The sequence below is a fragment of the Scatophagus argus genome, chromosome 13, assembly GCF_020382885.2.
Source record: "Scatophagus argus isolate fScaArg1 chromosome 13, fScaArg1.pri, whole genome shotgun sequence".
In the NCBI taxonomy this organism is placed as follows: domain Eukaryota; kingdom Metazoa; phylum Chordata; class Actinopteri; family Scatophagidae; genus Scatophagus; species Scatophagus argus.
This window is the reverse complement of record NC_058505.1, coordinates 9392173-9418772: the sequence shown is the minus strand read 5'-3', so window position 1 is coordinate 9418772 and position 26600 is coordinate 9392173. Positions and strand designations below refer to the sequence as shown.

The following is a 26600-nucleotide window of genomic DNA, read 5'->3' as shown; positions in this document are numbered from 1 at the left end:
GGAAGACAGCAAATTATTCCATACTGATTTGAAATTCTCAGACATTAAGCTTTTTAATTTCCCAGCCATACTTTTGTGTTGCAACTGTTTGAGTCGTATGTTTCTGAAATTCTCTGTGTCTAATATGGTCAGCACTCCCAATTATTCACTCCACTGACAAGTGAAACAAATGGGACCAACCAGTGCATTCTGTATTATCTACACCCCTTGGATTCCCTGACAATAATTAATACAATGGCAAGCTGCTGTTACCAGCCCCGACGACATGAGCTCAACAACATAAGCTCTCCCTTTCCAAGAGCTCTTGAGAAGAAATTACAACTGGCGGTGAGGTCATATACATTGTGGCCACTAGCAGCCAGGTCATATCACACAGTATTGTAGATAAAGGTCGTATTCTAGGGTGCTGTTAACATCACTGGGTTATTACTCACATCATTACACCATCAATGTAAGGTACATGGAATATGTCAAGAATAATATGTATGTAGCCCTGACCATAGTGATATACACAGCCTTTAATAGCAAAGGCTGTCCAATGTATATCAAGGGACTTCATTAATATGCCACATGATCTTACTAAAGCAGCAATGCTGACCACCTCGTTGGTATGGTCACACACCATTATGTAGTGTTTCTTCATTTGCTCATAATACACATGAACAGGAAAACTAATATATCACAAGTAATGTAAGCTGTGAGTGGTAATTTAGGTTTATATTTTTCCAATAGAAACACTTGTCTCATGATATAGCAATAGTCAACTGATCAATATGTCCTTTCGAGGAGTTGTCATATAACAATAGTAAGCCCTCTTATTTTAGCCTACGAGGATATTAACAGGTTTTTTTAATTATAGAGGAGCACATTCCCCCAACATCCATTAAAGGAATGCCACGCTAATTTTAAATCCTCGCAGCAGGCATTTGCATCAACAGAAGAAAAAGTGGATGAGTTTCTCTTTAACAGCTGTAATTTGTGTTTTCCAATCACCATGCTGATTTCTGCTCATTATACTCCGGTTTCACACCGGTAAGTGAGCAAAGTTTGGATTGATTGACTCTAATTAACTAAAAAATGTTCCAAGCCATGGATTTATTATCATGCTAGCTAGCCACAAATGTCAGAGACTTTCACAAATTATTATCCTGTTAAGATAAATATCTTTGAAATCAAACGAGTGTGGAAATACAAGGAACATGTATTGTTATACTGATGAATTTGTTTGGCATGTTTTCTCAGAGTTCCACATTAAAGACTCACCTGGGCAAACACACTGTTCCAGTGTATTGTTAAGCTGTGCAGTCTGACTGAATGACAGACGCTGTAGTCACCTAAACTTTAAAGGAACTCTCTCATTAATAACCCACTGCAGAGTAAAACTACTGTCAGGAATGAAGTGGATAAAGTCTCAAATTTTGTACTTAAAGAAAATAAATTAATATCTTCTTTAAGATATTAATACTTACCATATAAAGCAGTGCAGAGTTGCCTGGTCCACTCTATGCTAACAGAGGACCTATTCCCCCTAGCGTGCTACAAAACTTGGCAGAATCTTTCTCATTGATATTTTAGACACAGTGGCACCGCTCTCCACTCACATTCTTTCCTTGACTCCATCAGCTCCATGGCTCAACTCTCTACTTGCTCGTGAACAAAGGCACGGCGGGTTGAGTGGACACCTGCATTTTTCCTTGTTTTTAAAAAGATCTCAAAACAGAATTTTGGTTAGCTTGAGAAGACAGAGCTTTGCTCTTGCTCTGATTCACTTGGCTTCACACCAGTGATCATAAGCATTCACTGAAGTGAATCCAAATGAAACGGGCCCATTGTCTGCATGGTGGCGCCAGGATGAAAATGAAAAAGATGCTGCCTGTAAATCAGATTTTCCCGACATGTCTCTTGCAAAATATGCTTTTATACTAAAGTACAAAAATATTGTAAACCAGCTTTTATGTATCACAGAACACAACACAGTGAGACTGCACTGTATATTTCATCCTCATCATAACTGAAACAAACATCTAACATAGAGGAAAATATATCTCAGCTGTCCTATAGTCCCATCAGTATTTCCACAGTCCACCCTCTTTTAGAGTAGCAGCATTTAGGTGTGTGCACTTTGAGGCACGCCTGCAGATAAATGCGATGACATCTAGTTGTGGCTCGCTTTCATTTATTTAGGGGATTGATTAGATGCAAGGAAAGCAGATAAATGTGTTGGGGTGGTACTTTCTTTTGACATATTACCATATAGTCAGTAAGGAATATGAGATAGACTGAGCATTTTTCTCTTGAAGTTGCTTTTGGAGATCTAGTGGCATCACATCTTTGCGAGTGACTGGTGAGAGGTGCAACAGTAGTAGTAATACCATTATGCTTACATGTTTGTAAATGTTGTAATTATATAGGTAGAATATTTAAGTTCAAAGCTACAGAGGAAAACCTTTTTTTTTCTTTTTGTAAAAAAGACACTATATATGTTTGAATACATTATTATTTTCCTACCAAAATTATTTGTAATATTCCAATTGACTGAATCACAATAACCCTTAATTTGAGATGAAATGTTATGGTCATGTTAGGATACTAGGCTGAACAATGTTGTAGTCAATTATGTCTTTCTTAGGTTGTTGTGTTCACACTGCCCCCTTCTGTTTCCAGAAGCAGAAGAGTCATCCGACATATCAACACAACAACAGCATCTCTATCAACCAGAGACAGATTGCAACACATATTTCTTAGGAGGAGCCCAAAAGCATCATCACACTACTAAAATCACACAAAAAAAAATCAACAGCTCTTTTGAGGATTATAAGGCCAATATTATTTACTAAATTAAAAATATGGTATAACCATGGTGAAATTGATACAAGTATTGTTCATCCAGAAACATTTTTAGTTAACTTTAAAAGTCTATACGGAACAGGAATTAGTTTTGTGCACCATTAGTATGACATTGTAGAAACATGATGAAACAAAAATCAATTTTCCACGAGTACTAAATGTGATTCAGTTAAGATTTCAAATTGAAAACAGTGTTTCCCCAGGGTTCTTTAGAAAGCCAGTGGATAGTGCGCACACAACATCCTTTTGTGCACACTATTTACCCCTGGATTGCTTCGGGCTAATGTCTCAATAATTTTCCCTCCTTTCTCAGGTCCTTCCCACAAAGGACTTAACTAATGATCCATGGACAAAATGAAGCATTTAAATTTATTCATTAATCATTCATCTCCAGCTCATTGAAAATGCTAAACTTCCACAAAATTAAGATTGAATATTGAAAAGTGATTGAGGGAGACAGCTTTCAGTGAGTGAGGCAAGTGAAAGAGTACAAGCTGTGATAACAAAAACAGGGTCTTTCAAAGAGACAGTGGTCTTCACCTGGACATGGTCAAGGTGGCCAAGGTGTACTAAGTGCTAGTTAAGGTCATGGGTTTTCACTAGTTGTAATTAGATCTTGGAATCTGGAGAAGCGTAGAATTTCTGTCAACACTGCCTGTAATTATTCTCTTTTCCAATTAATGGTGACATAGATTAATTATCTGATGAGGCAAAGCCAATTGCAATCATTCACCCAGCTAAAATTAGATCAGTCCTGACAGCAGCATGAAAGTCACCTGTTTCATTGTTATGGATTTGCTGCAAGTAAAGAGGGAGGAATAGTGAAGCGTGCTAGGGTAAGTAAGTTGTCTGGTACAGGTGAATGTCCAATTACACTGCTGTTTGAACTGAAGGCATCTACTCATTCGATCCACAGGCATCTGGACTGACTTGTTTGTTCACCCTGGCATCACTGGTGGTAGTAGAGTCATCTGTCAAGGATTGCAGGAATGTGGAGATGTGCTGAATATCTTCTAACAACCCTTCCTGTTTAAATAAGGGACAAACAGAATAAATGGAAACAAGCTAATTAAGGAAATGCTGTCTTTGTGTCGAAAGGCAATAACACAAACTCTTAACTCTGTATGCATCCCACACACAGCTGATGGTTGCTCTGCAATTGTGAGAGTAAAGTTACCATCTTGTTCTTATTTTTGTGGGGAAGGAGAGCAAGAGGCTCCTGGTGAACCACGTCCAGGTTCAGTGCTCTTCTGTTTTAAAAACCTCAGCATCCAGTTTTTCTATTAAACTGCCTGGCACTGTCAACCAGCTTGGGAATCTGAACCGGCCTAGCCATGCAGAAATTCTCTGACTAACAATTATATCAGCAACAGGATCTTGGATTACTGTCCCCTGGGACTGGGGCAGTGGGCGTCTGCTCCAATCATTACTGGCCATTCAACAAGGCTCTGCACTGCTCTCCGCTGTTAGCCATTGTCAATTATGCCATCCCTAGTGTAAACTCGCAGAACACAAAGCTGAACTGCCAGTTCTGGCAGGAGTGTAACAGGATGACAGCCCGCCACCCCCTCCCCCTCCCCCTCCACACTCACACACTCCCACCACCAACCCCCACCTCACTCCCGCCCACCCTAGGGTTCCCCGGCCTTCCTCCCCTCAAGCTACTTTCGAGAAAACTGCCATTTGGTATCTGATTCAAGCACGCCTTAGCCGTGAAAGCACTAACCTGACCTCTCTTATGTTCTGCTCGTGGGGTTAAGTAGACATGATGGATTAGTATAGGCCTCGTCAGGATTCAGCGTCGTTTAGCTTAAGTTACAATTGATATCAATTATCAATTGTGATTCCTTCAACTGTTTCTTACAAAGTGGCAACCATATTAATAATCTGTGTATAATATAATTGCGATTCTCTGTGGCTCACACTAATCCATGGAAATATCACATGCACTATCACTATCTACATATAGTCAGTGCATTTCTTTGTGGATCATAAGATCATATTAACAGTCTTAATATTTAGATAATCATCCAGATTGCATGTTTATGACTGCTCACAAATTAATAAAGGGTTTTTTTCTTTTCTTTTCTACATGTGCACTTTTTGGAGGATAGAACCTGAGCTGGACTGTTCATGAGGAGCCTTTTTAAAGTGAGAGTTGCCTGCTCTGATGGACCCTGTGCTGAGCTGTGACGGGTGACGGTGTGGTGCGCTTGAATACACCAGCTCTTTTGTCCTTCACACTCTGCAGCTCTCTGATAGCTCCTCCCCCTACGGTGCCCTACTCCTCCCTGCCTTGAGCTGTGATCTGCTGGGGCCTTTTGAGGCTGGGCCAGTGAGACATGGCTGCTCCCTGTAATGTCTGGACCAGACCCATCAAAAAAACATGTCAGCAGTCGGAGGAGGAGGAACTGAGAAGGAAACCACTTAATAGTTTTTTCATGGGGTACTCCCATGGAAAACATTTAATCAAATCTGAACATATTTTGCCTTGAGCATATCTGATGAAGCTGAACTTGAATTTTGGTAAACAACAAAAACAACACAAAAACTACAGATTTCAGTGGACAAACATGGATAGTTAGGAGTTTGGAGTGCCCTATTGTTACGGCAAAGCAGAAGTAAAAAGGGTATGAAAGTAGTTCATAGTATGGTTGCATGCCACCTGGCTCTGCAGCAGTGCTGGACAGGGCATTTCATAAAGATTCATCACTGTCTCTCTGTCCGCTTTGACCTCATCTCACATCACAGCACAGATTAGACACCGATTATCCTCTAAATGAAGATCCTTACTTTTCAACCTTGCAGAATATGTAGCTACTCTTCTGCAAGACAGACAGAAGGTTATTCTGCTCACAAAGAAGAGGCTGTAACATAGATGTCTTCCGTGCGGTCTAATGAACTTACTCTGTATTAGCCGTAAAAGCTACAAATGCCCCTGCTAAACGGGAAACAGGCTCAAATGTTAATGCAATGTGACCAAGCACAATGTGTTGTGTATATAGAGTTATCTAGAGACAGAGCTAGAGCTAGCCTCAGACACGGAGTCACTGCAGAGGCACTCTAGCAGACACATCATCCATCACATCAGTCCGTGATCTGATGAGTGAATGTATAGACTGTAATGTAAGAGTGGTGTCTTTAACTCCACCATAGCAGCGAGGCACAAAGCCTCGGTGGATATTTGCCTGGCTGCCCTTGCTTGGCAAAGAAGACACAAGGCAACTGACTAGCCGGATGAGGCTCAAACAATGCCAAGCATAACATGGAATTACTGTAGTATGAAAAGAATATGCTTCCATCCGGTAGAATACCTACACTGGGATAAAAGCTGAATAAAAGGGATTTACCATTTAAAAGAATAGTGACAGTTTGTGAAGTTTCCCAGCCTGTTTTACATGTATATGTACATATACCTGGGCTGTTTTTATTTTCTGGTTGGTCTCTTGAGAGAGAGCCTGGCAGCGGTCCAGTTCAGCCTGGCTGTAGAGGTGGCGTTGTTTGAAGTTTTTCACCGATTCTTTGTGCATCCTCTTCTGCAACAAAGAGAGCTAGGGGGAGAGAAGGCAGAGAAAAGGAATTGGTAAGGCAGGAGAGGAAATTAATGGCAGTGTTCAAGAAGAATGATGGAGGGGAATAGAGAAAGCAGTCAATAGCCCATTCTGCAGTACACGGGCCTGACAGGAATTTCACAGTCTCTTGGTTTCTCTGCCCACTCGTGTGCACTCATCAGAAACCAGTCACATCTGGCTGCCAGGATGGGGGGTTAATTTTCTCTAAATGCTTCAGCAGTTTTGTTCTAGCCGAGGCAAACTCTGTGACTGCAAAGCTGATGAGTAAAATATTTCTACTTCACCCAGTTTAACTTTATACCAATCCCCTCAAGACATATTTTACACATACACACAGAGTCATGAACCCCCCACTGAAACCAGAAATTATTCCTAGTCTCTTGGAAAGACATGCTGCTTGCTTTATTATTTGAACACAGTTTCAAGCAAAGAGGTTTAAATTCTGATAGATGCCATTGCTTTTCTTCCCCCTCCATCTCTCTACTCTTCCTACAAAGCTTATCATTGCTTGGCAATGTGTTCCCCAGTGCATTGAAAACTAAAGCGAATTAGCTCAGTCATCAGCTCCTGAAGGAAAGACAATAACAGGAATGCTCTTTATGGTGTACCCTGTTAAAACCCGAAAGCTAAAAGCCTCCACATAAACAAAGCAGTGCTTATATGTACAGTACAATCAAGAGGATTTTTAAAAGAATGGCACATACAGACAGTGTTATCAGATACTAATTAAATGTGCATTTGTTTTATTTACAAATGTGAATTTTGCTCATTTGAACATATTTATACTTGTTGAATTTTGATGAAGAGATATCCTCACATAAATACATTAACAATACAGTGCCCTCTGTTTGTGTGTCTTTATTGGACAAAAAACAAATAGCACACAAGTCTTTGTATACCCCGAAATGTGCAACACGTTAAACTGTGTGGCTAAATGAAACTGTGGAGTTGAGTAAAATTAATCATATCTGAAAGAAAGCTGCAATCTGCAAAAACAAGATAAGTGTTACACATGATCCTTTGTAGTTTGGGAAAACGCTACAACTAGCACATTTATGTCACTGTCATGTCACATTTATGCCTAAAGGTCCCCAAACTTTGCTGTTAAAAATGTTGATGATGATAATCATAATAATTAGAAGAGTGCACTCAGTGCAGTGCAGTCTCTGCCAGTGTTACAGTCAAGATGACTGCAAAAAATAACAAAAAACATGTTGTTTTGTGCCTGACTTTAGTGGATAACAACAAGGTATGGAATTCACCTGCAGACCAACTTTCTCTGTGGATGTCAATGTCTGAGCTCAACAAATGATAAAATGTGGCCTAGAGCAGACTAGTTAATCCTAATTTTAATTTAGCCTATTGCTGAACATGCCTATTGCTAGGCTGTCCTGAGCAGAAACACAATTCCAAACTGAAGCGGTTGCTGATGGCTTGCAGCCCCTACTGGCTGGTTGAGAGGAGAGAGGAGTCAGCACTCAATGGCAATAGAAAACAGAGCAGTGAATAAAATAGAATTTTTAAAAAGAGGTCATTGAGGTTAAATGTGCACAAAAAACACTAAGCTGATGGTTCCTGTTGTATGCTAGATCACATGTGGACAACTGCACACACACACAAACATACTAACAGATGCACGAGCCTCTCCAGGCTTAGACCTAGCAGAGATAATACTACAACTCCATCAGTGGTGAACTTTACTGATGCAAAAGCAGTAATACTGCAATAGAGAAAATAATCCACATCTACAAGTGAAAGTCCTACTTGGAAAACTTGTATAAAACTATTATTACCAAAAGGTACCTTAAGTATAAAAAGTACTAATTCTGCAGGAAAATGCTCCATGGTTTTTATAATATGATATATCATATTAATCCATGAATATGTTATACTATATCATATTAATGGATTATTATTAATGATGCATAAATTTGTAGCTTTGCAGCTATAACAGCTTCCACTCTTCTGTGAAGGCTTTCCACAAGATTTTGGAGTGTTTCTGTGGGAATTTTTGCCCATTCATGCAGTAGAGCATTTGTGAGGTCAGGCACTGATATTGGAAGAAAAGGCCTGGCTCAAAATCTCCGTTCCAGTTCATCCCAAAGGTGTTTGATGGGGTTGAGGTCAGGGCTCTGTGCAGGCCAGTCAAGTTCTTCCACACCAAACTCATCCAACCATGTCTTTATGGAGTTTGCTTTGTGCACTGGGGCACAGTCATGCTGGAATAGAAAAGGGCCTTCCCCAAACTCTGGCAAAAAGTTGAAAGTATAGCATTGTTCAAAAGTCTTTGTATGCTGAAGCATTAAGATTTCCCTTCTCTGGAAATAAGGAGCCCAGCCCAACCCCTGAAAACCAGTCCCATAAAAAGGTGTGTCTTAATACTTTTGTTTATATGGCGTACATGATGTAGTGTGATGATGAAGTGTTTGTCTTGAAAGCATAGTAAGGTTTTAAACTTGTCAACTTCACTATATGTGAGGGATGCCTGCTCTCAGGATTATATTTCCGTAAAAGGATACTTAAGAGATGATTTTCTTTGTGTCCCTTAGTGGAACATAATAAGAGAGATTATGGATTCTTCAAACCCACAAATGATGGGCATCTCACACACATGCATCAATGTTCTAATCTCTCAAATGATCCTGACTATGTTAAATGCATTCACCTTATTGCCTCAAGTTACAAACAAATCAATTAAGGGCAATCACTTTGTGTACATAAACATAAAATGTGAATGTTATAAGGATAATGAACATTTAAAATAGAAAAGAAGAGTGATTGGATGTTCCTGTTCAAATCAGATTAAATGCCACAGGCCTGCATCTACATTACAAAAACATTTTTGATTATAAGCTTGTTATAAAAACTAAATTCAGGCATAAAACACTAGCCAAGAGGCTGCTGTTGTAGAAGTGTAGAGTCGAAACAAACAAAAGTGAAGGCTGAATCCGGAGTAAAAGAAAATCAGGCTTTGATCATGAGCGTGGAAAATCCTGTCCACAGGATTTTATTTTTGCATGCATTTTTCACTTGATAACATTCATGCAGTTAGATGAGGAATTGCTCAAGTAAAGGTATTAGTCATTTTTGGAACAAATAATATGTATTTTTCATTGCAGGAATCCATGTGGCTTCTCCTGGTGCTATGGTTGTCATGTGTAATTCTATTCCAGTTAAATAGTGTCAAAAACTATAAAGATTAAACTGAAAAATGCTGCTGAGGTGTCTCCCACAACTAGTTAACACCTCTGGTGCTATTTTTGCACTGAAGGCACATTCATTGTCTGATCTTAACCAGTGTTTGCTGATGATCCCTAACCAATGGTGTGTGTTAGCTGTGGTGAGCAGAGGCAATTTTGCAACGCCGCAATAATAACACGTTTCACCTCTGAACACCTCACAAAAACTATAATCAAGAAAACAGAAAGTAAAGTATTTACATGTACCATCAACCTCTCTCTTTACTCCCCTATGTGGCAAAATGACACAGCTATCATTACATTATGTCTCATCCATCATCCTCCTCCACTCAAGTTATCTCATCGTTATTAGATTGCTGCAGTAACCTCCTCACTGGTTGCCTAACTAAAACCTTCTTAAAATTACTGCCCGTGCAAAGAGGAGCTATCTAGTGCGAAGAAGAACAGCATGGAATAGAACATGAAGGAGCAGAACACAGGATAATAGCACGCAAATCCGAAATTATAAAAACTAATTAAAAAGAGAGGGTGTTGGAGGGGGTACAAAAGGTTAAACCTTACCTGTGTGTAATAATTAAAAGATTTATGTGCATAGTTTTTCTCGCTCAGTGTAGACACTGCCTCCTGTTTGGCCTCCATGAGGGTCTTCTGAAGACCTTCGTACTCATTTGCCAGCTGTTCGTTCTCCTTCAGTGCGAGTTTTAGTGCTTCCTACACAAAAGAGAACAAGAGGTTAAGTAAAACAGTAAAAGTAAGTAACAAAGTTACCGTATTTATTAAATAACCACCAAAACACAAGCAGAGAATATACTGTAACTGTAACTATACTGTAATTGTGACATACCAACATTCCATTGCAGGGCTCAACCAATGCTTTTTTTCAGAGCCAATACCAATACAGATTATTAATAATCAAGACCAGATATATATCTCAGATATAATCTCTGGAAATGAGACACATCTGCTTTAAAAGTGAAAGAATAAAAACTGTCAAAGTTCAGAATAACCAGAGATGCAATATAACTAAATACAATTTCAATGAGACCCAGAGTGAGACCACATACAGTGGTGACTACATACAGAGAGGATGCTGCATCAGAGCCAAAGTAGCATACTTCTAAACTGGTGACACATGGAGTTTTACTCTCACTATCCTGATTCAGATCAATTCAGAGTACCTGTTAATACTGGGCACTGATCTAATATCAGTTGTATATTTTCAACAAAATGTATAGATATACAGTGTAGTTATGTATGTATAAACATAATGTTTACAGAAACATATGAATGAATCAGTAAACTGTATGTCTTGCTGTGCAAATTGCACTGAATAAATTTTATGTAAGGTAACATGAGGCCAGGGAGGGACTGCTGCTGTGATGCTAAAAACTTCAGCTAGTGTTCCACTGTGACTAAATGAATCTGAGATCTGATATCGTACACAGTCTTATAATGATATTAACGAGGTCAGTAATAGGCCTGATCTGGTGCATCTGATTGGTGTATCCCCAACTGTCACTGATATTAAAAAGACTTACATTATAACCAAGAACCACTTTAATGTGAATTCTACAATTAGAGCAACTAGTATCCGCAAATGAATTTGTGTTAGTACGATGACCATTTTACTAATATGGTTGCAGTAGGCCACAGCTGCATTGGCAGAAGAACAACTGCTGAGGCTGTATATATGTAGTTCGGTACAGATGTAAAATACTTAGTGAATGATCATGCAGAATACTCACAATGTGCTATGTAGAGATAAGCAAGAAAAGATTTTATAGAAAGAAGGGAAAGAGAGTCAATATACAGTCCCGTACTTACTGTGAGGTAACATCACAATGACCATTTACAAGATATCATTGACCTGCCATTTGTGTGTACAATACATTACATGCTATGTGTATTTGTGATGTTAATTAATACACAAATAACAGGCATACAACAATGGACACTTTCTGGGAAATCAAGCAAATAAATCACAGTGAGTATGTGTCTCTCTGCATGTCCTCCTTTCATTTGAACAATGTTGCCCAAATACTGGTTATGTCGCTGGCGAATATCTCAAGTCTACCTGCAGACATAATGAAGTGTGTCTCTGCAGTAAAACAGAACAGCACTAAAGTGATGAGTTTAACCCAGCAGAAAGAGGGGCTGTAAACATGACAAATGCCTGCTATTGATTTCAGGTTTAATTACTCCATGCAGCACTGACAAAGCCCATCTGATGCTGTTGTGAAGTGTAAATGGAACAAATTACACTTCAATGCCCATAAGAAACTGATAGCGTCGGCAGTTTGCATTGTTTACTTTGTGCTCGCCAAACGACAAGCCCTGATCAAATCAAAAAATAGGTGCATGTTAAGGAAGACGGAACACTTCCAGACATACATGGGTTAAATAGAGATGACCGCAGACTCCACAGGACTAACAAGTCAACCTATTTCACACTAATGTACCCCGTATTTATTTAAAAATAATCATTTGCAGGTTGCATTTGCAACAACCACACAAGGCATTAGTTATACTGACCTGTCTCAGTTTTTATAGCAAAAAGGAGGCACAACCATCGGGAGCCTATACTATTTTCTCAGTCTTTTTACAAGAAATATCCGCAATAAGAAATATTTTAAAGTGCCTAACCATTCTGCTTCACACATTGTGATTTCTGAATGCACACTGTTCATATGATGTTATGCTAATGTAGACATTATGTGTGTGTTTTACTGGTCTCAATGATTAAAGTGACCAATTTCCTTAGAACTTCAGACTCTCTGATCTTTTTATTTGGTGAGGAGTATTGTTGTGATATCATCTTATTTCATCAAGTGAAAAGACTAAACCCTTTTTTGCATGACTAACTTTTATCTGGCTAATGGGAGTTGTGTCTATGAGGAAGACTTCTAATTCTTAAATTGTCTCACGCCAACAACTTCTTTAAAGTTGCTGCACTTGGATGCATGGCGGCTTAAGCTCCATTGCCTTTTCTTGTTTTGAACTAATGCATTCTTGATCACCGTTTAATGAAACTATATACCACATGGCGATTTCACATTAGATAAGCCATGTGAAACCCCCATCAGCAAAGAGGCTCTGGCTGGGGCTGATAATCCTGCAGATGAAAACCTTACAATAAATAGGGGTTTCTCTTACAAAGTAGTGTTCAAATACATGCCATTCTGTGCAGAGTATGCACATGCTTTTAGCCCATTTCTGACATTAATACAAAAAAAGTCCAGATATGCTTATTTGATATTGTGAGATGTATGCTTACATTGAAAACGTTGGCCTACAGGTAACAAAATGGGCACCGCATCTTACCACGACACGCATCATCAAATTCGTCCAGACAAAAGACTATAACAACAGTGAGTTGTCATTTGTGGGAAAAGCACTTAAACAAGATTGACCATGGCTTGTAATTTTAATTGCACACAGCTCTTTTCTCTGCATCTTAAGGGATGTATTGTGACAAGCAATGTGCTGACACTAATCCACAAACAAATAAACAATGAGATGTTTTTCACACCTCGTCTCTGATTGCACAGTATTTGACACAAAAAAGTCATGTATTTACAGAGTTATACTGCACAACATTTTGTTACCTTGGCATCTTCCATTTCTTTTTTTCTTGCTGTAACGTGAGCGGTGTGTGTCTGCTTGAATCGCTGTGCTCGTTGTTGGCAGTTATTAATATCAGACTGCAAGGTGCTCATTAAGCGAGCAGCTGATTTGTTTTTGAATTCTGCCACATCCAAATCACGTCTGGAAGGAGAAATCAAACACACAAAATTATTTTACTTTCCTAAAATAAATTTTGAGCATCATAAAAATATGATTACTGCATCAGTGCTCCCACTGATACAGTAGTCATAGCTGGTGGAAATTTATTCTCAAAGCAAAGCATTTATTTTTGAAATAATCAAAAAATAAAAATACTCCTCATCAAATACACTGTATATTAAAAAAAATGCAAAACATTTTTTAGAGAAAAGGTTGAGTATTTTTATTATTTATCCATTTTCTTTCAAAAGGATGAGCATTCCCCAACAATAACAAACCAACCCCATTCCTTAATTTAAATGACTGAATGTTTCCTTTGTGTAACTAACTTACTGAAGTTCTGCTAAGATCTCTGGCATACTTTCAGCTCTTTTTTCCATTTCATCTGAAGTATTTCGATATTCTTTGGCCCTCTTTGTAAGGTCACTGATGCTGCCCGTGATGTTGTCATGTCTCTTTATGGTGGCAGCGTGTAAATCCTGTAAACAAATACTAACACCAATGAGCATTGAAGGGACATCTCACCATAAAATCAAAAAATACATATTTTCTTACCTGTAATGCTATTTGTCCATCAAGTTTTTTTGTTGAGAGTTGACGAGTTATGGAGCTATCGGCCATAGAAATGTAATGATGTAATGGAACTAGAAGACACTAGGGTTGGGTTTCTCAAAGAGCAAAAAAAGTCCCATGTCTTTCCAGGGATCATGACTTGGTTACTTGAGATAATCCACAGACTTTGCGCTGAGCAGTTTCATATAGGAACTATTATTTTACATATCACTGCACAGAAGGAAGCGTGTATCTTCTCATGAATGAGAGGCTAGCTAACTAAACTAAGCTAGCAAATGCTACAGCTGAGCAGAGGAGGATGCCATTAATATTTACATCCCGGCCCGCCAAGAGCACAAGTCTCTCTCACATTTTTCTTCCCCTATAAACTTATTTTGTTTAGAGCATGAGATTATTTTGGTCAACAAAGGGATAACAAGATAAATATCTGTGACTAGTTTTGTGTTCATTGAGCATTACAGCGTTAACCTGACATAGAAACTTCAGTCAAGAAGCACTGCTCTGAGCAACCCTTAGCTTTACTTTTCTTACCTGAGCAGCTTTCAGGTGGTCACATCTGAGTTTCTTCTCCTTCTCAAGGTTGATTAATGTGTTCCTGTGCTCACATTGTGTCTTTTCCAAAATTTCTGTCAGTTTCTTGACTTTCTACATAAACCAAAGATTAGTCACAAATGCAGATGACTTAAACTTTGAAAACACTTAAATTACTACTAACTTTTATCAGTACCTCTGTTTTTGTCTCCAGAGCTTTTGTTGCCGAGAATGCATCTTCAAATTCTTCCTGAAGTTTTTGGTTAGTTAGCTCTGAGATATTTTGCTGTTGATTCAATTCTTTGTTCATATTTGCACAATCATCCTGATGCACACAAGAAAGTACAAGGCAGAATGTCATTATTCTAAAGTCTTAAAACATGTACAGGAGTAAAAAGCAGGAATGGGAAATGCAATTGAATACAGCCAGGCATTTAAAACTACCTTTACGAAACCATTTAGTTTAAATTTTTATTGAGACTGTGCTTTGTGAAGCTTCACTTCTTCAAGCCTTTCTCCACAAACTATACAATCAAACTGTTCCACAGAAAGAGAAAAAGTTTATTGAGAAATATTTAGAAGATTTCAATTTAAATCTACTTTGTCTGCATCACACTTTTGTAATCACATTTTTCTTCCACTCTGACTGAGTAAAATGTCAACTAAATGACAACTCTGAAGTGAATGGAATTACCTTCAGAAGTTCCACAACAGTCATCTGACTTGTCAGCTCATTCCTCAGCTTCTCTGTCTCTGTCTGTAGAGCATAGAAAGAGCACTGAATAACACTGGAGAAACCTCCTTTGATTTCCAGCTGTGATCCATGCAGTATACATAGCATGTGTACATATGTTGTCACTGACCCTTTCCCTCTGTTCTTCCATGAAGGTGAGCTCTTCCAGCTCTTCCAGTTTAGTCAGGGTGTCTCTGTGCTGGGCTACAACTTGAGTCTCTTCCTCCTTGGCCTCTTTCCACTCCTCGTCATTGTCAATGATTTTCTGGAGCATCAGCTTCGTCTCCTCACGCATCTGCTTCACTGCTTTCTCGCTAAGGAAAATCACACAGAAAAGTAAGGGTAAACACACATAAGCAGCCTACTACTGTACACAGGAATAACAAATATGGGATGTTGTATGTTCCTTCACAGTATAGGCTGTGACACTGTACCTCTCAGAGATTTTTAGCTTGTAGTCTTCTACATTCTGCTCATATTCCTTGTTTTCTTTGCAAAGAGCTTCAAAAGCATTACGTTTTGAATTGAGCTGCTCTTCTATGCAGGAAACCTCTGCTTTCCCATCAAGTCTCTGCGGATAGCGTAACATAAAGCGTGCAACTGAGTGGATGCACTTATCCGAAACACCTTACACTACCATGAATTCAAACATTATTAGCATTCACACTCCTGTGGGAGCCCAGTCGTACTCTGGCAGTTCTGTGCCATGCTCTGCCCAATAATCTATGAAGACACATGTAAGTAGACAAAGCAACACCAATATTACAAAGACATTTTAACACTATTGTGACAATACTTACAGTTTTCTCAATGTCTTCTTGCAGTGCAATTAGATTCTCTTTTAATTTCTTATTCTGTTGCATTTCATCCTCAATTTGAAGTTTCAGTTGCAAAATCTGTTATAAAAGGGTAGAAAGAATGAATCTGATTACTCTCGTATACTGTTGAGAGCTACCTTTCAAAAAACACTAAAAAATTAAAATATAGACAATATCAGTTACCCGGTCTTTTTCAGATTTCTCATGCTCCATCATTTCAGGGATACGCTGTGTTATGGCTGCGCACTTTTCTTCTGTAAGAGCTGTCATCCTTTCAGCATTCTCCATTTCAGCACACAGACCTTTCTCAAGCATCTCCAACCGGTTTAATTCATCCCTGGAGAGGAAAACAGCCTTGTCTTTTGTTATTAAGTTGGTGGATTAAAAGCAGTTTTGCAACATAGTAACTATCTAACTGAATATGAAAATAATCCCTTAAATAAACAAAGTTATTTTTCACAAAGCAGGACTCAAACTTACATAAATTTTCTGGTCTTCTTTCACCAAGTTTAAAATATTAAAATCACGGCAAGTTAATTTTTTTTGCATACAGGGGACACCTCTATTCAAATCACTTTGCGAGTTTGTTTGTAGTTGATCCAGCATTAAACATAACTGCTGTTACATGGTTTTAACAGGCTCCCGACAGCCAGCCAGACAAGAAAAACATTTTGCAAAGACATGACTTAATCTTAAATAAAAATCTTCCAATAGGGATCATATCTGAAATTATTATGTGGTTATTTAGCACAAATCATGCAAAACCTGTTTTTAGTGCAGGTAGGATAGATACTCACAATCTGCTAGCCAGCTGATTCTTCATCGTCAACTGTACATGTTCCAGTTGTCTTTTGATCAATGTCTTCTCATTGTTAGTGTCCAGCTCTATCTTTTTTAACTCATTCTGAACCAGTGTGAGCTCACTTTGTGTTTTTGAGTTGATTTCATCAACCTAAAAGAAATTAGGGAGAATCATGAGCTTTTCATCTTTGTAGATGTTGTTAGTATTTTCAAAAGATATTGACATAAAAGATAATACATTATTCTACGGTCAAATTATACCCTGTCAAAACTAGATATTGTGAATCAGCGGGTAGCCACTGCCACAAGCCAACAGCCAGGGTATGCTCTAAGGCAGTTTTACATTTTTTCTTAACTTTTTTTCTTTTTAGAAAAATTTTTGAAAATCCAGAATGATTCACACTTGAATATCTGAGCTCAGGTTCAACATCTTCAGAACACTCCCAGCCAATTACTTGTTGAGATGTGATTAAAAAACAAATAATTCATGTTCTAACATGCATGAAGGAATGAGCACAGCTGAGGCTAAAGAAATTAAAAAAATAGAAAAAAGCTAAATGAATGATGAAGCTTACTAGGATTCATCCTCTGGGGACAATGAATGTCTGCACCAAATCTCATGGCAATCCAGTTAATTGTTAAAATGGAATGATTTTACTCCAGACTAAAGTGTTGGATGAACACTCTACCAAAAGACGAGCAAAGGCTGCAATCCCTAAAGCCACGCCACTTGTGGATTATAAAAAGAGAGTGACTGAGTGAGACTAACAGCTAGTTTTAAAAGTATTCATTGAAAAAAAAAAAGGAGCATGTGGACTGTGTTAACAATAAACTCTCACTGATTGGCCGTTTAACTCTTGCAAAAATGACAAAATAATTATGCAGAGCCATAGCACCATAGTGCATGTGTCCAGCCTTCCCAGAATATTAAAATCTAATTTTAGGTCATTTTCAAAGAATTTAACATATTAAAGGTTACCTCAGCTTTTGCAGCATTGATCTGAGCTATGATGCCTCCCTGGACTTCAATGTTTTCTTTCACAATAGGAATTTGCTTCTTGGCAAAGCTGATGTCCTCATGTAAGCGCTGGTTCAACACCTCAGTGTGTGACAGTTTCTCCTGCGCTTGGTCAAGTTTTTCTCTTTCCAGTTTTAGCTGACACTTCAATTCAGTGATGTCTCTCATGCAAGCTTCATGCTCTAGAAAAAAGAAAAGTAAGGAATAAGGAAGTTTTATTCATTGTTTTGGAATACAGCCTCACAATACTTAGAACACACATCTCAATCGCTGACCTCTCTGGACAGCAGAAGAGTGTTCTTGTTGCTTCCACAGTAAGAGGCTGTCAAGTTTGCTCTCCAAAAATCTTTTTGTCTTCTTCTCTTTCTGGAGAGCTTCCTCTGCATGCTGCCTATCAGCCTCCATTCGCTCAATCAGATACACAACCTCTCCAAGGACATCATTCATTTTCTTCACTAGTGGCGATGATGGACAGCTTTCTAGAGGATGAAAAACTTTTCAAGATTAGCACACTGCATTGTATACAAGTAAACAAACCTTTGCAAAACTATGTTGTCATAATCTGACCTACAGATCTACAAAGTATAGATAAACATAAACTTGAAAAGATGTGAATCAGTAACTGTGAATCAATTATTCTCACAGTGACTAACCACTGCTAGGAATGAAACATCCAAAAATAGAGCTTCTCCTAGTAAAACCCATTATGTGTTACTCTTTGTTGTCTTTAATCTGCGGGTGAATTAGGGACATTGTTTTTCTATGGTACAACAAAAATTATGACAAATTATTTCAGGCGTGACTCGATGAAATGTTTTTTGTTCACCTCTTGCACTAATTGCGATGCCTTCGACGAACAACTCGGTAGACGTCACAGAGTCAGTATCTGAATCTCTGGATTGAAATCTGTTAAAATGGAGTTAGACTTGTGTCATATCGTTACGATATACTGAACATAACAAAAAGAAATAGCAAATGAAAACAAGTGAGGTCTTCACCGTGAAGTTTTGCTGCACAGGGGCTTGTTCTGATCAATCTGTGGCTGCAATTTTCCAGGTTGGAAGGAAGACAAAAGGAATAAAAAACTTTTAAATTGATTTGTATTCCTATCTTATATTGGTCTTACAATCATTCACAACTTTGATTACATCTGACATCAGTTTACCTGGTGAAACCAATTTTCCACCACCTTCCTCAGCTCTTGTATGTGGTAAAAAGCTTTGTTGACACATGGCAAGGGACTGTTGAGCAAAGCACGAGGGCGACGTCTACCAGAACAGATCTCAAGATCTTGAAGATCTGCTTGATCTTGAGAAACACAAAATAATTATATCTGTAAATCAAACTTGAAATCTTGAAAAGAGTAATGACAAACCCAATCCTTCCTACATTTTTCCCTTTACATAACAGCATAAAGTCTGCTAAATACTGTATAAACAACACACTGAAAACCATCAATGAAAAAAAAAACAATCAGAAAATAACTTTTGTTGAAACAAACAAAGTAATTAAAAAATGTATTTGGCTGTGAAAGACGCTTTTAACTTTCTCTTTGAGTCTGCTTGCATAGACTCTGCAATATACTGGAAGCATCAGTAAGAGAGCAGACACAACTCATTTGAACATCTCAAGACAAACACAAGGGCACAATTCTTGGTGGTGAAAGGACGCCATCTGGCTGACAAAAAGGGTAAAAAAAAGACACCAGCGGTGCAGATAGCAAGCCTACACAAGCACATTTGAAAATCTATGAATGATACAGTGGTTAAATGTCTTAATGATTAATTTAATAAGCCTGGACTTATTATAAGAGTTAGTATTCAAACAAAAATAATAGGAACTGTGTCTTTTGGATCATAATTTTTTATTTCAAATTTTGGTCCTTGTGCTGTATTTTGTGTAACTGATGTGACCTCTAACAAGAATTTTTCACTGAAGTTTCATTTGTACTACATAAACTACAAAAAAAGGATAGACCAGAATCACCAATGTAACCAACGGCAAGGACTAACAGACTATTTAGATAATCACAATACATACAGTTGTATTGCCTAACTTATATCTGTTTTGTACTACTGACAAATGTGTACAGATATGTACATTACACTACTTCTTCTCATTTCTCGGTCTTAATACTGTAAGTTACAGTGTAAGATACTGTTGTTTTTTTCCCTGCCCAGAAAAGAGAGGGGAAGAGAGCTGTTTATAGTAAACAATACATATTAATTAATTTTATTCAGTTTTCCAGTATTTTATTTCAATTAGCATCAATGGAATGGGGTGCAATATATGAAGAAGCACACCCTTTGTGTGCTCAAGTCTAAAAGGTGAGGACCACCTATGGATAAAGGGTGCACTCACATTTTTGGCTGAACAACACCTACAAGCTGTCACAAGAGGGGGTGTGGTGTGTCCTGTCTTCCCAGGAGCACCATTGCAGTGATATGCGGTGTTGCCTGCCACTTTTTTAAAGATAGCATTACATGTTTGTCAAGAACCTGGAGACAAACAGGTACTTTAATAGTAAGAAATAAGCAGGCCACTCACTGTCAACAAGACTATCCAATCTTTTCTGTTCTATAGGTGAATGGCTTTTGATTTAGCTGACTCAGACCAACAGAAGAACTTTGAGGAAAAACCATGGGGAGAAATGCAGTGAAGGCCATCTGTTGCTGAACAGTTTAGATGAATAATACACAGTGAAAGAATGAAGTGGGGTAGGAAGGCGGTAAGACGATATGTCATCAGCTGGCTGAATATGCTCTAAATCATACTGGCAGGGTGTATTATAAGCATAGAGCAGACCCATGTGAGCCTGAAGGCTCATTATCTTCACCTACCACGCTCAAAAATGATATTACATATATAAACGTAATTATCAACCAAATTCATTCACATTTATTCACCAACTTGATATAATTTCTGAACTTGCAGTCCAGCACTGACATGACCTCAGCCCTTGATTGTCATTAAGTAATTAAAATTAGTGCAGCTACACCACTAAAATGCAACATACACATTAATGCAGCAGTACAATTAAATCCAATACATTATAACAAGCTACACAGAAAAACACAGGGACTATTTTTCTGAAGAATGCTACATGTACTTTTACTTGTAATACTTAAAGTAAATGCTGCTGATAATGCTTACATATGTTTTGAATGCAAGACTTCTACCTGTCTTTTCACAGGATGGTATTCCTCCTTTAAACGGTAACAATAATTGTTCCACCACTGGTTGTAAATCGACTGGCTTAACGTTAACTTTTCTCACCTTGTTGACTAGGACGCCCTTCATCTCGTTGATTAGGACGCCCTTCCTTTGATGGAAATCTGAGCGGTTCAACGTCTGGCATCGCTGAAACTTTTCCGACGGATTAGGAAAACACCACCAGATTAATCTCCACCGTGCTGCGGAAACGCAGAGGCGTTAACCTGGAAATTCTGAGGTTAAAACTGTTAATTAAGGTTAGCTATTTTATTTACACTTCAGAGTTACAAAGGTTTAATATCAACCTTTAAACTTTTTTTTAAAAAAAAGTTAGCTAACGTCAAGCTAAAGTTGCAAATGATACCTTCACTCATCTCCGGATATCGCTCCCTTAGCTAACGGTAAATTAACGACTATTAGGATTAGCTAATTAATTTAGCTAATGACATATTAATGAGCAGCGGGGGTCGTTGTCATGGCAGAAAGTGAGAGCGAAAAATGGCAGGGTATCAACTTACTTGCATTAACACACCTTTTGGTTGCCAGCTATCTGTTAGCCGTCTTGAAGACTGTTATCGTTATTGTGAGTGACAACGCTGCAGCTGCCCCGTAAAAAGCGGCGTTTTGTCAAAGTTTTCTCCAACAGAGTCAACTGAAATTGCTGTCAATCTTCTACGCAGGTTGCTCAGCAACAAGGGGCTGCGCATGGAGCGAGTGAGTTACGTTCAAGAGCAGCAGTGAAGGTTTTTGCTTCTTTGTTTAGCAGCACTGAGAGGTGTTTCCTACTCGTTTCACGTGAACTTGGTCCGAGTTAGGCACATTATCTTGAAGAAAGACATAATAGAATCATTGAGAGGGCAGTAAATTGATATGGATTTAATAGTATGGATTTTGCCATTTTAGGCAATAATGGATAGGCCAATTAATAGGCCAGAATTATAATGACAACATGCGACAGTATTTTTTATTTATTCCAATAGGTAATGGTGTATCTGTGCTGATTATCACTGGCTAAAAATCTGAATACCGGTTATTATGATTTTACTTGGACAATTTTGTTTTACGTGTCTTAAATTAATTAACATCATTTGGACGTTTCTGGAGAAAGTGTTACAAGGTCCGAGCGGCTGAAATGCTCAAATACAGACCGGCTCAGGTGCAAAATCATAGAGAACCATACGGTCATTGAAAGATGAATTTATGAATTTTAATTCCTCTGTAGTCTTTACTAATAGGGCTAGGATCACAGGGGGAAACAACAAAAAAGATGAGCAAGTTTGTTTTCCAACAGTGTAAAATGAGTAGGCTACTTAAAAATGGTCCTTTTTGAGTAAACAAACGCAACAATTAAAGTAGGCTCTTGAATTCAAACTTGAGGTAAATGAAGGCCTACTTTGGTGAATATTCTTTTCACCAATTTCATCTCATCTCGATGACGTCATCTTGCTAAAGCCACAAAAACAAGCAAAAAAAAAGGACCATAAACAACCGAATGAACCCGAATTTGCATGACAGCTCTGTAAAAATGTCAAAGTTAATCTGCTTATTTATTTTGTTTTTTTTTTTATTTTCGCCCTCTCTTCGTGTCAAACTTTAACGTTTTGCAGCCGCCGCACACTGACGCAAGCGGAGAGATTCCGCATTACGTCATCGCGAAGGCCACATACTGGAGGCAACTGCTGCCTGTGTTCTGCTCAGCCAGTACGCTACCCGAAAATTTCCAGCACACAAGCGTTTGCAGGAGAGCGGCACAACAACGGCCGTTTCGTGCAGTGATGCAGCAGCGAACACCAAAGAAACCTTGATCTCACCGCTGTACACGGCCTGGCTGTCGGATTCCTGGATGGAAAAAAAAAACTGTGATTTTTGCATGACATGCTTCGAAATAAATACTGGTAAGTCTTGTTGCAAGTGCGCTACTGCAGCTGCTGGAGGTTGGCAAGCACAGGAGGAGCGAATTTAACCTACTTTGTCACTCTGGATAATTTGAGTTTCCCGATCAAGTTAACAGTGATCAGAAACGGGGATGTGCTAGTACAAAAACATAGGAAATGGAGTAGTGTGTGCACGCAGGTATTTATGTAACACTGAGACCTTTTGTCTCTCGTACGCACAGGTGTCTCTGACAGGTGATGCCTGAGCTGAGTATTTACCATCAGGTGCCTGTTGCCTTTGCTGTCCTTATACCTTTGGCCAGTACTGCTGTGGTGGAATTCTGTTATTCTTAATGTCTAAAAGGCAACAGTGACATTGTCTGTGCCCAGCAGTACATCTTCATTTAAGCTTTTTGTTGAAATGCAAATCCTGTCTTGGCTTTCACATCACCGTGAAACAAATGGAAATTTCTGTTTCTGCGATCTTTTTTTCATGTGTCAACAAATTTACCCTTTTTAGTTTAGTGCAAAGAACTCAAAACAGTGTTGTAAACAAAATCACAACACCAGCAAATTGTAAATTTGTAGCTGCACTCTCTTTCAACATCAGGGACCCAGAGTTTTGGCCTTATCACAGCTGAAACCATGGTGATCATCAGCAGGGGACGGAGAGCACAGGGCCCTCCAGCAGACATCTCTGGCTGGTACCAGACAGGAACAGAAAACTGTTTCACTACCTACACAGCAAAACACTAAACATGTCATCTGGCTGTGCTGACCTCCAGCTGATTAACCTTAAGTCAATGGTGCAGCTTTTTTTTTATTCCTGTCAGGGGATGGTGTTTAGATTCCAGTGTAGTTTATAGTTTGGTGATGTAAAAATAACTCTGGCCAATCAGTGGTAACAGCTGTGATGTACTGTACTGAGCCAACCAAACACAGATTGCTCTCTAACTCAAGTAAGTGCTTGTGTTTGGAAATGTTACATGACAGTCTGTTCCCAGTACATAAAGGAGCACATAAATTAACAACACTGTACATAATATTTTATTGAGCTGCTACAGAAATAGACTCACGCTGTGAATAACTGTCTAATAAGGCATTTTTTGTTGCTGACTTGACATGCACTTGAATACTTGACCAACACAAGTTCGTGCAGCACTAAAAGACAGAGTGAGTCATTGCTGTGGGACTCTTGGTTTGCTTTTGGCAGTGCATAACTCTGTGAGTCTCTCTATTATGTTAATAATATCCAATGATTTGCTCTTTTAAGGGCAGTTATTTTCCAATGCTAAGAGTGTGACAGTGCCACATAAAAAGAGTAATGTTTGCTGGGCACATGCCAGGAATGAGGTTTGGGGTCTGCAACTAGAGAGCCAGTAAAGCTCTACAAGAATGTGGGGCCTTCTCATTTGTAGTTAAAGATAGAAGCAGCACATGCTGTATCCTCGCTGGCAGCTTCTAATTTCATGTATCTTCAATCAGCCCTGTCCATTTGGGTTGCTTTTGTTGCAGTGCTTCCTTGTTAGATAGGAGTTTGCGTTATGTACAGCTGTTTCTAGAAGGAGGACTTGGCTTTGTAATAACTCATCTCAGGCAAGCAAAAGGAACAGGACCATGGTGCTTTATAAAAGGTATGTTGATCATCTTGTTCTCTACACCACTGAACAGTTTGTATTGGCTGTGCTGGTTTAATATCGGCTCTTGCAATAGATTTTATCAAGCTCAGTTATTTCTGAGGCTCAAAACAACCCACAGAAGGTCACATCGCTGGAACTCGGGATGTGTTTCCTTGTGATATGCATAAAATAGTGTAGATTTGTACACTTTTACATCCACTCACTGTTTATGTGATGAATGGGCTTGAATATCCATTATTACCAAGATGACATTGGACTACTTGCTGCCGGTGGTAGCCTGACATTGCTGTGTCTACATCTATAACTGCTATTTACTGTTGGAGATGCACTCATCATTATTTGCATTTGTACGTGGTTGTCATTCATTTATAATATCAGCACTGAAATGCAGATGATTTTAGTTCTCATATGGATGTTCTAGACTGTCAGTCTGTCATGTAAATATGCCAATAATAATGAGTTATTCCCATTTTTCTCTACTGTAGCTCATTCTGCTATTCTGCAAGGTAATTGCCTCAAATACTGCACTTGATTCTGTAATTCCAGGTTAACTTATTAGCTTAATCTTAAATCCCTCTTAAAGTGGATTTCAAAGATTCCTAGAGCTCCATAATTGACTGCCTGCACTGACTGGAATCAGAGGAAGGATAGCAAGGCAAAGAAGTATGCTGTTGTTTGCTTTTTAATACTAGGTGAATTCAAATTTCCACACCTTGGTTCTCTGCAGCATCATTCTTGGGTCTCCCAATTACTGTCAAAGTAATTTGAAATACTATGCTTGAATGATTTTTCTTGCAGAAAAAGTGTTTTCGAGTTGCTCGCCCAAGAAGTGCCAGCGGTGCTCTCAACTGTCATCCCACTGAGCGTTATAATCATAAAAGATATTAACTTATGAAAAAACTTTTCTCTACAAACTTTGCTTGTCTGCAGTGGGAGGAGGTGTGTGTGTGTGTGTGTGTGTGTGTGTGTGTGTGTGTGTGTGTTGGGTGGCGGGGGGGTGAATAGCACAATGTTTTTACGAATGGAGCGGCTAGGATCTGTGCTGCCATGGCAACAAACCACATGACTAGGTGTATTAGATTGCCTTGGACAGAGTGCAGTGAGCCATGGTGTGAGCATGCTGCTCTGCTCCTCTGAAAGTCTTGTCCTTGTCTTACTTAAGTTTTTCTGTGCCCTCCCTGCAAACATGCACACACACGACATAAGCATAGTAATGTGCTACATTCAATTTTCAAATGTAGTTTAAAAAACTGAGAAAGTGTGGTCAGTTTGTATTTACCAGGGCCGGATGAACCTGATATGGGGCCCTAGACTGAAATGAACCAACAAATCCCCCACATACTAGAACTTAAACTGCAGTTATTAGCATTTCCAGGTCTTGCTATATATAGTTGTAATCAATCCATCTTCCAAAATCTAAGAGCATATCATTAACTAGCCACTTACATTTGTTCAGTTATGAGCTACATCATTTTTTTTAAAGCACTGTTCACAGCTAGCTCATCTACTGTGTGTGGAAGCTGGATGCTATTATAGTTTAAGCTAACATTAGCGCTTCTCTGCTGCTAGTGTACACCAACCACCAACATTGCTAATATGTATATGTGACACCATACTTTGTAAAACAGTTATGTTGTTTCCATGTTCTACATGGGTTGTCATCTGGCGCCAATGATAACTTTTTGCCTGCATCCCTTGGGACTCTTTAATGGACTATCCTAACATTATGTAATAGTTCATACCTGATGACAGCTGTTCATAAGTATTGTTATTTAAAGTGAAATGAACACATGGAGGCGGCACCGTGGTGCAGTGGTTAGCACTGTCGCCTCATAGCAAGAGGGTTCCAGGTTCGAATCCCTGTCTGGACCCTTCTGTGTGGAGTTTGCATGTTCTCCCTGTGCCTGTGTGGGTTTTCTCCGGGTACTCCGGCTTCCTCCCACAATACCAAAAACATGCACATTAGGTTAATTGGCTACTCTAAATTGCCCCTAAGT

General features: G+C 38.8%; 2 protein-coding genes across 23 annotated transcripts in view; one reads left to right on the top strand and one right to left on the bottom strand.

Annotated features, from left to right (window-relative positions):
• Positions 1-3189: 3189 nt before the first annotated feature.
• Positions 3190-21763, bottom strand: LOC124069242 (coiled-coil domain-containing protein 178). 8 transcript variants are annotated; one of them, XM_046408179.1, is made up of 20 exons: positions 21622-21763; positions 21153-21289; positions 19042-19184; positions 18875-18918; positions 18703-18782; positions 18152-18355; positions 17838-18058; positions 16855-17009; positions 16241-16394; positions 16040-16135; positions 15674-15810; positions 15370-15553; positions 15201-15263; positions 14703-14831; positions 14507-14620; positions 13736-13881; positions 13225-13384; positions 10181-10330; positions 6264-6398; positions 3190-3873 (listed from the first exon to the last, which is right to left on the bottom strand). In XM_046408179.1, the coding sequence occupies exons 2-20, from the start codon at positions 21232-21234 to the stop codon at positions 3745-3747; spliced, it is 2526 nt and encodes an 841-aa protein (XP_046264135.1). In that variant the 5' UTR covers positions 21235-21289; positions 21622-21763; the 3' UTR covers positions 3190-3744. The 8 variants fall into 8 exon arrangements, with proteins under 8 accessions (XP_046264135.1, XP_046264131.1, XP_046264130.1 ...); XM_046408175.1 differs by having other exon boundaries at positions 21056-21289; positions 21622-21759; XM_046408174.1 differs by having other exon boundaries at positions 21056-21289; positions 21608-21758.
• dtna (dystrobrevin, alpha) overlaps positions 21213-26600 on the top strand; it is a 20151-nt gene continuing 14763 nt past the window's right edge. For 6 of the 15 annotated variants that reach the window (XM_046408196.1, XM_046408193.1, XM_046408192.1 and 3 more), the window contains exons 1-2: positions 22992-24597; positions 25089-25109. In XM_046408196.1, coding sequence (XP_046264152.1) covers positions 24581-24597; positions 25089-25109 — 38 coding nt within the window. In that variant the 5' untranslated portion in view covers positions 22992-24580. The other 9 variants (XM_046408198.1, XM_046408197.1, XM_046408195.1 and 6 more) reach the window with 6 other exon arrangements.

Excerpts from the sequence above, each read along its gene's own strand:
- LOC124069242 (XM_046408173.1), bottom strand. Across the intron at positions 18,783-18,874 it reads CTGTGCAGCAAAACTTCACG|ATTTCAATCCAGAGATTCAG; the intron begins GTGAAGACCTCA and ends CCATTTTAACAG. Across the intron at positions 15,811-16,039 it reads AAGAAGACATTGAGAAAACT|AGACTTGATGGGAAAGCAGA; the intron begins GTAAGTATTGTC and ends CGCTATCCGCAG.